At 32.7% G+C, this 15,966-nt stretch overlaps 1 protein-coding gene across 21 annotated transcripts in view; it reads right to left on the minus strand.

Moving 5' to 3' along the window:
- Positions 1 to 15,422, minus strand: part of LOC129809512 (putative transcription factor capicua) — a 58,362-nt gene extending 42,940 nt beyond the window's left edge. For 20 of the 21 annotated variants that reach the window (XM_055859387.1, XM_055859385.1, XM_055859382.1 and 17 more), the window contains exons 1-3: positions 15,107 to 15,410; positions 8,444 to 8,834; positions 3,300 to 3,824 (exon numbers count right to left, since the gene is read on the minus strand). In XM_055859387.1, coding sequence (XP_055715362.1) covers positions 3,300 to 3,824; positions 8,444 to 8,587 — 669 coding nt within the window. In that variant the 5' untranslated portion in view covers positions 8,588 to 8,834; positions 15,107 to 15,410. Of the gene's footprint in view, positions 1 to 3,299; positions 3,825 to 8,443; positions 8,835 to 15,106 lie in introns of all 21 variants that reach the window. The other variant, XM_055859367.1, reaches the window with a different exon arrangement.
- Between the last annotated feature and the right edge of the window lie 544 nt (positions 15,423 to 15,966).

A 15,966-nucleotide genomic window follows, 5' to 3' on the forward strand; every position in this document is an offset into this window, starting at 1 on the left:
AAGAGAAACGGGGAGGATGTTTTAGCTGTGAAATGTCACATTGTTGCATGAAACATGATACAGCAATGTGAAGCTCCTCCAAGGGGCTCATTTGCAAAAAGGGGTTACTCATATGGCGAAACCCATGTCATATCTAAGTGAAATGTTTCGGAAAAAGTGAGAAAACCACAGCATAAAATAAGTGATAAATGAAGTCAGTAAACGATTCATTTGAATTTTTAAATAAAAATTCTAAGATAGCATCAAACTAATAAATAATAAATTACTGAAAATATATTTTAGCATATTTCAAACAAAAAATGTTTTATTTTTCTCAAGATTTAAATTTTTTAAACTCTTCCAAAGATTTAAAAAAGTCTAAAAAATATATTTTTTAAAATATGAAAAGCTTGAGAAACTAAAATTTTTAAATTGAAAATATTAAGGGGATTCCAGAAAACTCAAGAAGGACTTGAAACTTTTCCTAAAACTTTAGACATGTACTAAAAAATTAAGAAAAAAATAAAAAAAAAATTTAGAAAAATTTCGAAACAAAAAATAAAAATACCAGGAAAATTCTAAAATTTTATGAAATCAGTAAAAATTAAAATGCTCTTAAGAAGCATTATGATACTCGTTATCAAATTCACGACCATAATTAAACAAATCTGGGTACTGCATATGCAATTGGATAATTCTTTGGATACAATCCAGAAATATTTAGCCATGATAAACAGTAAATATCTCGTACAATACAAAATTTCCTCTTAAGGGGATTGCCTGAATTACAAGGTAAATAAAAAAACGATTTTTTTTTACTAAAATCGAAAAATAAACAATCCAATAAACTATAAAAAAAATTAGAAGAAAATTCAAAGTATTTTCGAAAATACAGAGATGAAAGCAAAGAAGCGTTAAGCGCAAGTGCTCGGGCTAATAGCGAAAACTTCGAAGCACGTTTTTCGACTTCTTGTTTTTATGATTTTGTCGAATTGGCAGAAAATTAAAATTTTCAGCATTAAGTTCTTTTCTAGTTGAACTTGAAAAAAAATGCTGAGAACTTATTACTGCTCGAACTCCAAAGAGAGAGCAGTATTAATCCATCGATCCTGTGTTATATAAATTTCGATCCGTTACCCTCCAAGGAGTCGCATTTTAGTAAAATTTTGGAAATCTGAAGCTTCGATTTTGTTGACGTCACGCAGTTTGTCTGCCTGTCCGTTTGTCGGTCCATTCGGTCATTACCACGCCTAGAGATCAAACCGTTAGATAGAAACTTGGGACCTTTGGGGGACTCCCGCATAAGTCGACCCTTGGACCAGTAATATGCCCTTTATTTCCGCCCCTCTTCCCTTCTCCACTGAAACAATGTTTTTTGGGATTGCTCAAAAATGTGTCGTGCGATTTTTTTTTTATTTTTCGATATGACTGAGAGAATACTAGGATAGGCGAACTTTTCGACCTTATACGAAAATACTGTTGAACCATTCCTAATAACGATTTTTCAAGGTGAAAAGTTGAAAAGGCTTTATAGAACTTATTTCTCAATCGAATTAGTATAATTTTTTGGGGTCGTTGGAAAAGCCTTGGAATTTCTAACAAGTCTAATCTGGTTTTAATTTGTTATGAATCGATAATGAACCGATTCATAACCAATAACTAATTTTAATCCGAAAATCAATTTTATTACTTTTAAAGCTATTTTGTGTGATCTTTTGAGCGATTTATGAATCGTGTTCAAATCGGTAAATATACTTAAAAACAATTATATACAAATATTTCAGGAAACTTGGTAGTTACTTCGTCAAAAACAGCTCATTTTTGGCATCCTAATTCAGGCAACCCCCTTAACTCTTTCGTGTCCTTTGGGACTCTGGGTACCCACGGAAAAAGATTTTTTTTTGAACTGTTTAGAATCGATAAAAATCCGATTCTTGTGGATGATTACAAACTATAAGGATGTTCAAATCTGGGATATTTTTTGCAGGATTTCAATTAACTCCTGAGCTAAGATATTTTTGGTCAAAAATCGTGAATTTTCGATTTTCTGCTTCCTTGCAGATATTTTGACTTTTTTTTTATATTTCTAGACCAGAATAAGGAAAAAAATCTCGGGGCCAATAAGAATGATAACTAACAATTACAGATTGCATAATTTCGAAAATATTTTTTTCTTAAATGTTCAAAAAACTTGTTCAAACTTTTTGGGTACGCTCGTCCCCAACAACCTAGACGTCAAATCTAACGTTTGACGAGATTGCTTTCAGGGAATTTTTTCCTATTCTTCCAGATTTTGGTGAATTCTGATTGTCCAGGAAATGTATTTTATGCTTTTAAGAAAGCTTAATGTGTCTACAATAACATCGTGTTGAAAGAAATGTGTTTTAAAGTGCTATTGTGTGAAATATTTTGAGGAATCTGTTGGCAAGCAGGAATTTGGTGTCTTCTTGACCACTTCCTGGACATCACAGAAGATACTGGTCAATAATTCTTCTTGTTTTAGTGATCAACCTTGTAAAGGAGTCATTTGAAACGCAAAAATAATTAACAAAATTGATATTATTGGCTTTTGGAAAATTGTAGTTTGACTCCTTTTCGTTCTTTTGGGGACGAGAGTACCCATGAGTTTTCCAATTTCCCAGAGGCGGAGAAAATTCTTTCTTTACAAAAGTATCATATTTGACCACTAAGACTTACAATAAAGTGAGTTTTACTGAAATTCGTTCGCTGGATATGTTGTGGTCTGGAAAGAGTTAACCCGGACATTTTTACCGCTTATAAACACGCAGGCAAAATTATGTTCCCAATTCATAACTTTCATGGCTTTAAACTTTCAGGAAACCAAAAAAAAATTGCGAAACTTGAAAAACTCAACAATTATTTTCGGAAACAAAAAATCGATTCCAAAAAAGTTTCGTAAAACATAAAAATGAAACATTTTAGTCAGTTAAATCTAAAAATGAGTTACCCCTTTGCACTGGAAGATAATTTAGTGCTAGAATCTTCATACGAGTCATTTGATTACAGTGAGATATTTTTATGAACTTGACTTTTATTCAATCTTCACGAATAAGTTGCTTTTAAGCTTATTTCTGATTTATTATGGTGTCGAAGAAAATTTGTTGTATTGTTGTGGTTTTCAAATATTATACCTCATTTGTGAAACAAAGAGTTCAAAAACAAGAAAGAATAGATAGTAAATTGAGAATATTACAAAATGCGGATATGATATCACGTTAAGAAAAAAAAAGCATTAATCAATACAATATGACAATCCCCTCGAGTTTTAAATCATTCACCATTAAATTTGCAAATCTTACATCTCTGTGTAGTGTTGGTGGCTCCGATGTCTGCTGCACATGGTAAGAATTGGCATGACTGTACACGGGCACTGTATGGGTTGCAAAGATGATTTGTGCCGTGGTCACACCATTGGATGCCGTCACTGCTGGTGCCACTTTGTTGACAATATCCGCACTGGACGCAGCTGGAGCCCCATCCTCCACCTTTGCCACAGCCGTCGAGTTCATTTCCTCCAATTCGGCCGGGTCAAATTTTCTCTTCTTGGGATGCAATCGAGGCTGCTGTACAGCCGCTGGAGCTACTGACTGTCCAATTACAGATTGCTGCACCATCTTTGACGACGTTCCTCCAGACTCAACCACGTGGCTGGAAGATGCCACTGAGACAATTGAGTCCACGTGATTCTTCCCGGACGACTGACTGGCCAAACCAGTAGGAGTCTTAGATGTTGTACTTGCTGATTGTGTGGACACAACATAGATCTGATGGGGTGTCTGCTGATAATTCACAGTTCCCACGCTGCTTATCACCGAAGCTGGAATCTGAATGTCAAGGAAACGTGAGATATATAGAAGAATCTAGGGAAGTGCCGGGCTATCTAAAAGCGTCTCAAATTTTATTATCAGAGAATTATGGACAAAAATTTGTTCGCTACTTCGGTAATTTACATTCCATATTTTTCGAATACAATTTGCGGATCTACCCTGAACTTAATTCTGCAACAAGCTTTAGATCGCGACAATATTTAAAAAAAAAATCCAATCTAAAATCAATCTTTATGCCTCTGGCACAACTTTTTTACTAGTAAAATTTTATGAAATCGAAATTCATATCCTTTTCATTCTCAAATACAGTAGACTCTTGCTAATTCGGCTCTTTTAAGATCGTGCTACTTTTTAATTCGGGCAGCAGTTAAATTTAAAAAAAGTTTGTTGACATTTTTCACATTTGCTTATTCTTATTAAATGAAGCAAATATTATGCTCAAATTTTCCATGGTTTTTCATAGTTATAATGTTATTTTACATTATGAAGGGCTTTCTTGGAACTTAAGTTAAATATCGGTATGTGTACTTGATACAGGTATGAGGTATGTAGATGAACAAAAAGTCGTTGCATTTCAAATAGTTTGATGCCCGAATTTCTCTCTAATTCGGGTGACATTTTGGTCCCAAATGCCCGAATTTGAGAGAGTCTAGTGTACAGTGCCCGATCTCTAATCCGGATCGGCGTAATCCGGATGAGTTATCGACGGTTACATTTAAGATAATTTTGAGGTCATGCATGCATGTGTCTTCACCAATGATAATGATTTATCCTGCGATGTTTTTTTTAATAAATGAAGTATAATAGCACAGAATTCTCTAATTAATGTCTTTTTAATCTTCTTTAGAACTTTTATTCTAATTCTACAAAAAAAAACTTGTATTATATTTTCAAGCCGTTGAACAAATTCAAAAAATCCATCCGGATTACGAAGCGGACATGTCACATTGTCTCCCAATCATCCGGATTACAAAGCGGGCACTGTATTTTGCAAAAATTGAATTGGTCGTGATGTTCAAAAGAAGAAGAAGAGTGTGAAAGAGAGGGATAGACATATTTGTAAAATACATAAGAGAAAAGACGATGTGAATTTATATGCAGTAGAATCCTCTCTCAATCGGGCATATAGGGCAAAATGCCATTAAAATTATCGGTAAATTTGGGCGTCATAGTCATTGTAAATTCCATAAGTGCGCTCAATTATAAAGAATCATGATAAAGTAAGAGGAACTACAGGGAATTTGAGCAAATTTGCTTCATAAATTTACATGAAAATTGTCAAAAAATTTTTTCGCCCGATTGAAAAAGAGCCGATTGAGCGAGAGTCTACTGTATTATGAAATTTACTTATTCTACAACGTGTGCAAAAGCCATTAAGATTTCAAACTTTTAATCGGTTTTTTTTGTCCAATTCACGATCCAATTCACTATAAAATATTTTAAAATTTGTTATGTTTTTGAGAAAGAAAGGGATGTGAATTTGGACTTAATTATATTTTCCTGATCTAAAGGCTGTGCCTGAGGCGCTAGCACCTGATTTTCAGAGATCCTATTGAAAAAACTAGCATTGCGGTGATGCCTGCAATTCAATATAGATTTATTCGAAATCAAAATTTTAATTATGCTTTTCTTTTACCAGATGAAAATACTCATCATTGACCACAACGAAGTTTGAAAATAAAATTAGAAATTTATTTTTTTTTTTTAACAAAATTCTGCATTAAAATAGTGAATTGCGGTTAGATTCACACCTGATTTTGCCTTTCAAAATTTAATTTCGTTCAAAAAGAACAAAAATCCTCCAGAAATTGCATATCATTCCTCTTTAAAAGAAATGTACAAAATCTTAATGAAATTCTAGTACTAGGTCTCTACAAACGATTTCAGAAAAAAGAAACGATTAAGGCTTACAGCTTTTATTGGCCGAGCTTAATGACTGTAATTTGAAAAGGATCTATTATAGCTTAAAGTTTCATTCCATTGACTTATAACTTTAAGCTAATCTACCTGACAAGTTGAGAGATAAGATTAAAATTAGGAAAAATGGATTTTTTTTTTTTAAATTATGGTATCAAAGGCTCATTATCCTCTTGAATTAAAACGCAAAATACTTCATAAATACTTTGTAGGTTGAAAAGAAAATATCAAATTTCCTTATGCCGTATTAAATTTGAAAGTTTGTTGCGAGTTTTTTTTTTAACCTTCCAATACGAAAAATTGTACGTCGAGGGAGAGGGTTTGTAGCTTCGTAATGTTGCAGCCGAATAAAAGTTGATATTTTCTAAAATACTAAATCGACTTGTCAGAAAAGTCGAATAAGTCGATTTTTCCTAAAATTCGTTTTTTTTCGCTTTTCGGGTACTCTTTGACACCCTCTACCTTCCCTGTGACTGACTATTATATCGGAAAGTTAATAATTCCTAAAGTCATACAGGTTACAAATCTTAAAAATCCTATACTCAGCATGCAAAATCTCAGTTTGAAATTGCTCTCCTGTAAAGTCGGACATTCGCGACTCATTCGTTTTATATTCTGAGGTGTCGAAATTAATCTAATTCATGGCAATGTATTCTAATAGTTAACCTAACGCCTGACATTTCCTGAGAAACTAGGGAGTCTATGGGAAAGTACTCATGATTTGTACGATCTCAAGCTTCGTAAAATCTAAATTTTTCCTGTGTTTCTCAATAAACGTGACTCCGCAACATATTTTAAAAATTGGACAATTTCCCCAATTTCCCCTAGTTTTTAAAATATGGGTGCAATCAGTCACATTTATTGAGAAAACATAGGAAAAATTTAGTCATTACGAAGCTTGGGATCGTACGAAGGATCAACACTTTCTTCCATGCCTTTTTTCCAAGGTTCAAAAAAAAAAAAAACAAAAAAATCCAAAATATAAAAACTGTTAAATCTTGGACATCACTTTCCGTACGAGTCTGTACAAGATTCCCCGACATTTAATGTTGATATTAAAATTTTTATATAATGCCCAACGTACAGTAACTTTTATTTAGTAAACATGTTTTTGACATTTCAATGAGAGTGAGTAAGATCTAGATCTAATCATCTCGCTCATTCTCATGGAAAATTTTGAAAACATGTTTACAAACAAAAGTCATTGTGCGCTGGTCATAAATTTTTAAGTTTAATGTTATTTTTTTTTAGAATTCATGAGAATTTTAAACTTGATAAACTTTGGTCCATGTATTCATTTATTGGTTATTTGTAATCTCAGTTAGTTCTGTTTATATTACAAATAATAGCATTAGTTTTATTAGCAAAACCCATTTGGAAATTTACTTTACAATTTACGTTTATTTATTATTATATCCAATTTATTATTTTGCTTAATAAATATAGAACCTGTAAAATTCTTATTTATTTACGCTAGTATCAATGGAATCGAATTTTTAGAGCTAGCCAATTACTGAATAGAAATGAATATGGATGTTTCAAATATGCTGTTGAAATACTTTAAAAAAAAGTAGAAACGCAAAAAGAAACCAGTCAGGTTTAGTTTAGCTAAAGGTTCAGTTAGGATTCAGTACCTAATAATATTTATTTAATCAAGAAATTACGATCTATATTATATTATATTCGAGTTCCATTTGTAGTCGATTTTAAATATTTTAAACCTTTCAGTATGATTACTTGACCAATTATTCTCTCATGCTCGAATATCTCTACTTAAGAAACTGATAAATTTAAGGGTAAGTACTAAAGCAGATAATTTCTGGCTAGGTTTAAAAATATGTTAAAGTTATATTAAGTTTATAAAACCAAACAATCCTATGCAGAGATTTTACAAAAAAAAAAGATAAAAAAGCAAAAAAATTAACCCAAAAGGATAAAATTTAGGTTTAACGACATTAAACTGTTTACTGTCGAGTCAATAAACCGTAATTTTGACATTGCATGTGCAAATTTTTATCTCACTTTATTCAACAAAAACCAATTAAAACGTGAAATTGTTTACTTAAGATAAAGATTTATAACATTATAAAAAAAAATCAAACATATCAATTTCGGAACGTTGCATCATCCACATGTTATAAGTTCTTTGCTCATAAAATTTAATACAAATTATAGTTTTTTTTTAGTTAACTTACGGATTAAGGAAAATCCGTAAATTTACGTTTTATGATTTTATTAGTAACAATAAAAAGTTAGTTTAGGATAATATCATCCAAGTATTTTTTAGAGATCATGATTCTAAGAGTCATCACAAAAAAATAATGCTAGGGCATTAGTTAGGCCTAAATTATAATACGAAAAAAGAAAACTTATCCATTTGTCACAAAATCTTCCCAAAATGTTGATAGACATCCACATGTTATTTCACAAATATTTACAAAATGAAAGAATATGCTCCATGTTATAAATGACAAAGCCAGCTCTTTAAAGTTTTCTTGCTTCTCGATTGATAATCTACTTAGTTGTGACGAAATTGCGGATAAATTAAGTTTTGCAACCATTTATAGTTACACGCTTGGACTTTTTTTTCTATTTATTCCTTGTCTTTATCATATTCTCAAGAACAATTTTAGCATACAATCTTCATCTACTTCTTCTTGCACACTGTTTTTTTTTTTTAAATAAAACTTTGTGCTTACCTCATCTTCTGTATCACAATTGGAAATATTGCCCTGTTGCTGATCCTGCGACTGTTGCTTCTCCAAGAGGGATATCTGACGCTGTGCTGATGAAACAGGTACAGTAAAGTTGAGATTGTTCGAAGAATGTGTTGATACATGCATTTTGTCCTCACTGTTTCACCACAATCACACACACACAAGACACTTCCCTCAGATCACTTAAATATACACACCTCTCAAAAATTCTTATGAAATTCTTTATACACAATTGTTTTTATATCCACTTCGTGCGATGGATTGAATCACTCACAGACGAAAAATTCTCCTTCAATGAGATACACTCTCTCTCACTCTGCATGCGATGAATACTATAAATCGACGACACATCTTACACTCCACAGTCACAAATCTGGAAAGAAAGAAGGAATGGAATAAGAAAATGCAGCTAACAACATTTATGGAAATTGAGATTCTCTTTTAAACCACCATAATTGGCAATAGGGGAAATGCTCATAATTTTGTCCAGTTTCTTATTTTGGACACTTTGAGGATAACATTGGACACTAAAAATAAATTGATTAAAATGATGGATTTTTATTCCAATATTTGATGAATAATGAATTCTATCTAAATATTTGTTCTTTTTGGAAGATTTTAACACTAAATACGTTAAATTTTGAATATGATTTGAGTTGAAATTGCTTTGTTGAAAATTCAGTGTGAGCAATTGCTTACGAGAAATATGACAGAACTTCGTGGCTTACTTCAGTCTTATTTAGTTTTGGTGAAGTACTAACAAAGTTTGTTCGCTGTTTTTGAGTGATATTATTGAATATTGTGTTGATTCACGTTACTGATGTTTTGTACATTTGACCTGAAGTGAGATTTGCCTTGTGAATTATATTTTTCGTGTGAAAAATGGGAAATTTTTTAAGACATTCACCAGTGAGGTGATGGTTCTTATTTTGGACAGGTGTTTTTCTCACGAAATTTCGTGAAGTTTTAGTTTTTGTGATGACTAGGTTGGACAAATGCCTGGAGAAACAAAGGAGCATCATCAATACGAAAGAGATGCAGTGAGAAATGCCTTGAAAGGCTCCCGGAAAGGGCAGGGAATGAGCGAATCCGCACGTACTTGGAGTACCGAAGTCAACTCACTTTAATGAATGATATGGAAAGTTTCTGGGCTTCTTGTGACATTCCACGTTTCCCTTACATGACCAGGAAGAGGACTTGGTAAGATTGGTTCATAAAATGAAGAACAATGGGCATCCTGTTGAGGCGGATTATCTGTCCAAATTTACAGACAAGTTGTAAAAATTAATAACCAAGTTGTCCAAAATAAGAGTCAAATTCACCTCTACATATCAATTCATTTTTAAACGTATTAAAACTAATTTTAGTAAAAATGAGATGATAAATAGCTTGCCAAGTTTCTAAACAATCCTTCTGAAAAGAGAGTAACAAAAAAAGTCAATTAGTATTGAAAATATCGCACTTCAAACTTAGGATATCGATGCTTATATGCAGACTGTCCAAAATTATGAGCACTTCCCCTATATTTGTATTTTAAAATTTTATGATAAAGCAATTCCTCGATTAGTGAAGTCTTCTGAATTATTTTTTTATATTTAAAAACACTACTGCTTTGACTATAATATTTATTTTAATTTCATTTAAGACGCTTTTTCGAAATGTGAGGTTATGTGAAAATTATACTATAAAAAATCCTCGCATACTTAAATTAAATAATCATGAAAATTAAAAAAAAATTATCTTTCTTCCGAAAATCTTTAAGAACTAGGGAAATCATATAAACTTTTAATAAAGATTAAAATTTAACCTCAAATCTAAAAAAAAAATAATTACAGTAGACTCTCTCTCAATCGAGCATATGGGGCAAAATGTCATCCAAATTGTCAAGAGATTTGAATTATTGTAAATTCCACAATAAAGCGCTCAAATATATAGAATAACGATAAAACAAGAGGAACTACAGTGAATTTGAATAAATTTGCTTTGAAATCAAACTTAAAAATTGTCTACGAAATTTTGCGCACGATTGAAAAAGGGCCGAGAGTCTACTGTATTCAATTTGGTAGCAAAATGTTTATTAGAAAGATAACCGGAATAGAATGTGAAGTAGCATTTTTAAATCAAAATAATTATTTAACCACAAAAAATAGCTTATATGTATCGTTAAACGACAGTCATAACCTCAAAATTAACTTGTAAAAGTAAAATCCCAAAGAAACTCTTTTGGCAAAAATTCAATATCGTGTAAAAGAATTTCCCGCGACCCCAACAGGGATAAGAGGTTGAAAATGATGCTGATGATGATGTAAAAAAATTAAGCTTCATCTTATAGTAGGGTAACTGTACCAAATTTCGGCCACTTCTTTTTTCCTCAAAATTCAATGAATTTTTAGGTTTTGCATACTGGGACTATAAAAAGAAAATATTGCTTCGCTAAACGAGATTATGTCAAGGACTTTGAAACAATTCCGGAAGGGCAAGGAACTACGAGAACCAGGGTAACCAAAATAATACCAAAAGCTATGTCTATATTTTTATTCTTAGAGTTGTTAGAGTTGTACAATGGCAAGGAAACTAAAAAAAGCGTAATCTCGGGTAATAAATATTGTGTCTGATTTTGTACGTAAAGAAATGTCTATATTTACTCATCTTTAAAAGTATTAAGAATTTTATTTGAAAAAATAAAGAAGAATAAAACTACTATTAAGTTTCCTAGATTTCTTCTGAAAAAGGAGGAACAAATAATTTCAATTTGTATTAAAAATATAAAACGCTTCATACATTTGTCACTTTTGTTAGTGAGTGAAAATTGAAAAATGCCGTATTCGTCTAAAGTAAGCATGTGGCAAGTTAATTTTTTTATATGGAGCTATTTGAAGCCAATTTCCTAAATTGATCTCAGACTCAGCTCACAGTGCTCCGAGGAAAAAATATATTTAAACAAAAATTTAGTATATTTATCCCTCAATACGGAAAGGTATCTTATATTACGGAAAAACTTCTCATTTTTTAGATATTTAGCGTAACGGTGGCGAGTGCAAAAAAATTCCCATATAAATTTAAATCGAAATATAAGAAAGTGGCTTCAAATTTCAGGCAACTTTCCAGGGGCGTGGTCTGAAGTGACTTAAAATAAATAAAACAAAATAAACTTAAAATAAATAGGCAAAAACAGTTTTTCATCTATAAAAGGTTATTTTGTTCTAGTCAGTAAAAATGCTCTTTTTGGGACATCTACTTCGTACTCGTTGTCACTATTAACGTTGTTTTGTAAAATATTTAAAAAAAAAAACCTTCGAAATCAGAGGACTAAAATTTTGATTTCTGTTTTCTTTGCACACGATACTTACACAGAAAAAAGTGTTTCGTAAAATTCTTCGTAAATGTGTATCAATTGTTAGTGGGGACTGGGGACTTACGAAATGGTCATAAAGCAAATAATCCACAAAGATTATAACATTTTGTATTTTTTCACAAACTTTGTAACATGAAAAGGGGAAACTGGGGCAGTAGTAAACACGGGGTAACTGTAAACACTGACTTTTATATATGCGGTACAGTAGAGTTCCTCAAATTTGAACATTTGGGGGGTATAGATGACATTTCTCACTCCTCAAATTTGAACGATATTTTCAAAAACGTAACGGAATTCATGTAAAATTCACTTTTCCTAAATCAAGCAAAATACTTTAGAGAATTTTATCAATTGAATTTGTTGTTAAAAAGGTGGAATTTGTTGAGGAATTTAATATAATACGACAATATTGAGGAAACACCAGAGAAAAATAGTTCTAATTCAGACTCCACGCAAAACTTTCTTCACATAACCTCGAATTTTACATTTTGAACTCAACCGTCGTTCAAATTTGAGGAGTTCAAATTTGAGGAACTCGACTGTACTTGAACATATGTCGACTATTTATTCAGGGAACAGGGATCCTTGGACTATCTATAAATTTGTATACGTCTCGTCCTCTGAAATCTAATATCTATAATTAAAAACATCACAGTGTTTACAACTACCCCGTGTTTACTACTGCCCCAGTTTTCCCTATTTTTAAGCCGTCTCCCGGCTTAATTCGTAAATCTGTCTATGGCATAAGGCTTAACTATAAGGTTTTTTAATACATTCGCACAATTTATTAATAACAATAGAGATAAGAATGTTAATATTTTTATAAAATCAGCTCTTCACATATTAATAAATAAATGATTATTGTAAAAAGAAAGAAAATAAATATCTATTCAAAAGGCACCGGGAAACTCCATCAAACATGCGCTGTGACAGTTACTGAATTTAATTCTTAACAGTAATTTCTTTCAAATACAAGTTATTTTTGTAGTGTAGCTATCTAAGAAACGTATTAGTCATACAGAATTCAAATCAGGAAAAAGAATGAAGAAAAATATTATCAAAATAGATGTGATGTCAAACTTTCCGTGCGCCTCTATCAGGCTATTTTCCCCTATCTTTGAAGGACTGAAGTAAATAAAAATCCCTTTTCGGCAGTAATTCGGATATCAATTGCGTAGAAATATATTACCCTAAAACCAGTTGTGTTAAGAGGACAAATAGATTTTGCTAAAATTTTGTCAAATGGATGCCATTTTACCAATTTGACAAAACTTTTACTAACATTTTGTAAGGAAAAACATCCTTTTGACAAACTTTTCTTGTTAATTTAGGGTTAAATATTCGAATGAAATTTGAAAATACAATATTTATATTTAAGATTTCAAGAACTTCAGGAAGTAAGATAAATCTTCGGACAGAAACCAGTGTTACTGTGTTATCACACTTGCACATTAAAATTTTAATATGATTCACATTAATTGTCGCCGGAGAGAGTCCAAATGTGTAATTTGTGTGTTTTGAATCATTTTATATTCAAAATTTGATCTATTTGTTGATAAAAAGATAGACTTGTCCCGCAAAATTTGATATAAATTGATTTATAGCAATTATGCGAAAAATTAATGTGATTTTCTCTTTAATTTTTTAATGTGAAAAATATTTATGCTTTAGGTAAATTTTTGCAGGCCAAGTCCACTTCTTTATCAATAAATAGAAAAACCCCCAAATATTAAGTGACTCAAAAACACAAATAACATATTTGGACGCTCACAAGCGACAATTAATGTGAATCACATTAAAATTTTAATGTGCAAGTGTGATAACGCCGTTACAGTACTACAGCAATAGCTGTGACTTTTGGTGGAAAGGTCGAATCAACAAGATGAGCAAGAGGGAGACTTCTAGCTATGTTCAATGCTTCCCGTGGGTATTTTTCTTGTGCAGAAGGAGCAAGAGACGATGAAGCAAAATAGCAAGAGATAATCTGACTGAGCTCACACCCGAGATCTTCAGCTTTTGGTCAGAGTGAGAGAAAAAAATATGGTAGAAGTGCCCAGAGAGAGAGGAGACTCCAGTCAAATGGTGAGTCTGCAGGTAAAACACCTCCTCGGACAAAAGTTCAATATAACAATGTTGATGGAATAGAAAATCTCACTCTCTCAACCATCTCAAACAGGCGTCTCTTGCAAGCTCATGGATGTGTAGGCGAGGAAAACGTGTTTTGAAGTCTTCAGCCAAGACCAGACTGAAAAAGTGAACAGGCTGATTTTTTGGGGGAAGTTTTTCTGGAAAGACTGAAGTGGTCGGCAGTGTGGAAATTTTGTTGTGTGTTTTCTTTTTTCTTTTCAACTTCACTCACATGAGAAATGCGTATTTTTGAAGCTCTCTTTTGGCTTGGTGGGGTCAGGGAGGAAGAAAAGAAGAGTCATATAGCCAACACATACAGGGACAAATACAATCAATGAACTCACACAGCTACACTCTACTTTTTTACCAGTATCAATGAATGAATGATGACAATGAAGAGACTATAGTTCGCACCAGCAAGGCTATCACCAAGCAGAAAGGGGTCTGGCCAGGTTTCAATCGGAAGCTGGTTTTTCGAAGGGGACAACTCTGGGATGTACACAGGCTTTGACCTTAGGATGAGGAAGCAAGGAATGTTTTTTTCTTTTCTTGTATTTTGACATTCAAGCTTTAGAGTTCATTCATCGGAATTTCCAATTCACTGCCTCTACCTCTCTCTCTGTCTCTCTCTCTGTTCCCCCTTTTCTGGCCAGGGTACTCTACACATATTTTCCCGTGTGCGTAGAGGAATTAGAATAAAATTCTCCATTTGCGTGGCTTTACGTGCGGGGGAAAGGTGTTGGAAAAATCGTGGGTGAATGTAGGAAATTGCGAATCGGACTGTAGGACAAGGTTTATGCCCACTTTTCCACCATTGAACACACCGTCTCACCCATTGTGAATTCTCGCGGGAATTGTTGCATATAAACACAAGTTAGAGGTAGAAAAAAAAGCGCAGCATTGAAGGGAAAAAATATTCATGGGAATGATAAAACAAATGACAACGATATGGGTGCCTACTTGCCTACAAATAATTTTTTTTTTAAGTAGAATGAAAAAAAAGAACCTGCCAAACAGAGACAAAGCGCAAGGAGGCCCCAGTACCAGAAAGCTCCCTCCCTGCAACATTCACGGCCATCTGTGGGGGCACAACCTCATGTTTTGTACAAAATATTCCCAGAGTCACAGAGCGTAGTAAAGAAGATCAACCTCCAAAAACTTACACAACAAACCCCAAGTGTGTGTGCCACAGTGCAAGTGAGAAAATTTCATTGATTTTTTTTGTCCACCGGACCACTACGATTGGCAATCGCGATGGGGCGCTCGGGGGACACCACGCACCACCTCTTCCACTACAGTCCGCGCACCTGCACACCATCCACCATCGGTGGGGAACACCTGGAGCACCCTTGGTCACTTATTTTGACTTCACTTCACTTGACTTTACCCGAGTTATCGCCATTGCAAACACTTGCTATTGAAATTTCCACTAAAACTTTGCTTTTCGACTGAATATAATGACATTAACAAGCGCCATCTGTGGTAGATATTGTTGACTCTCATCTATTCACCATATTTCCCTAAAGTTTGTACAAAAATTGTCTTACACCCAAACGAAACGTTAAATTGAAATCTGTGGTGAATTTCATAAATTTCCAAAATGTAGGCAAAACTAAAGAGATGCAAATTCATTCGCAATTTTTTGTCATTTCATCATGTTAAAATCAACATGAGATAAAATGATTAGAAGGAGGTTGAATTACTTCTTGAATTGCACAAAAGATTTATTATATTCAGTACTAAATACGCAGTCATTAATTTATTATTTAAAATAAATTTTCTTCTGTGATTCTTTCATTTTCACAGCTATTGTGATGCTTCGATCCGATTAATTTTGGATCGATCTCATATTCGCAAGGTAGAATAGAAATAAGCACTACATGTAAATATAACTAACTTTATTTTATTTAAAGAATATTTTAATTATTTTTCTCAAATTCCTTTTAATTCTTTGCTTTAAATTGATCATTAGTAAGTTTAATTTTTTATTTTCATTGTAGCACACTACACTTTCTGTTTCTCT

The sequence above is a fragment of the Phlebotomus papatasi genome, chromosome 1 (assembly GCF_024763615.1).
Source record: "Phlebotomus papatasi isolate M1 chromosome 1, Ppap_2.1, whole genome shotgun sequence".
Taxonomy (NCBI): domain Eukaryota; kingdom Metazoa; phylum Arthropoda; class Insecta; order Diptera; family Psychodidae; genus Phlebotomus; species Phlebotomus papatasi.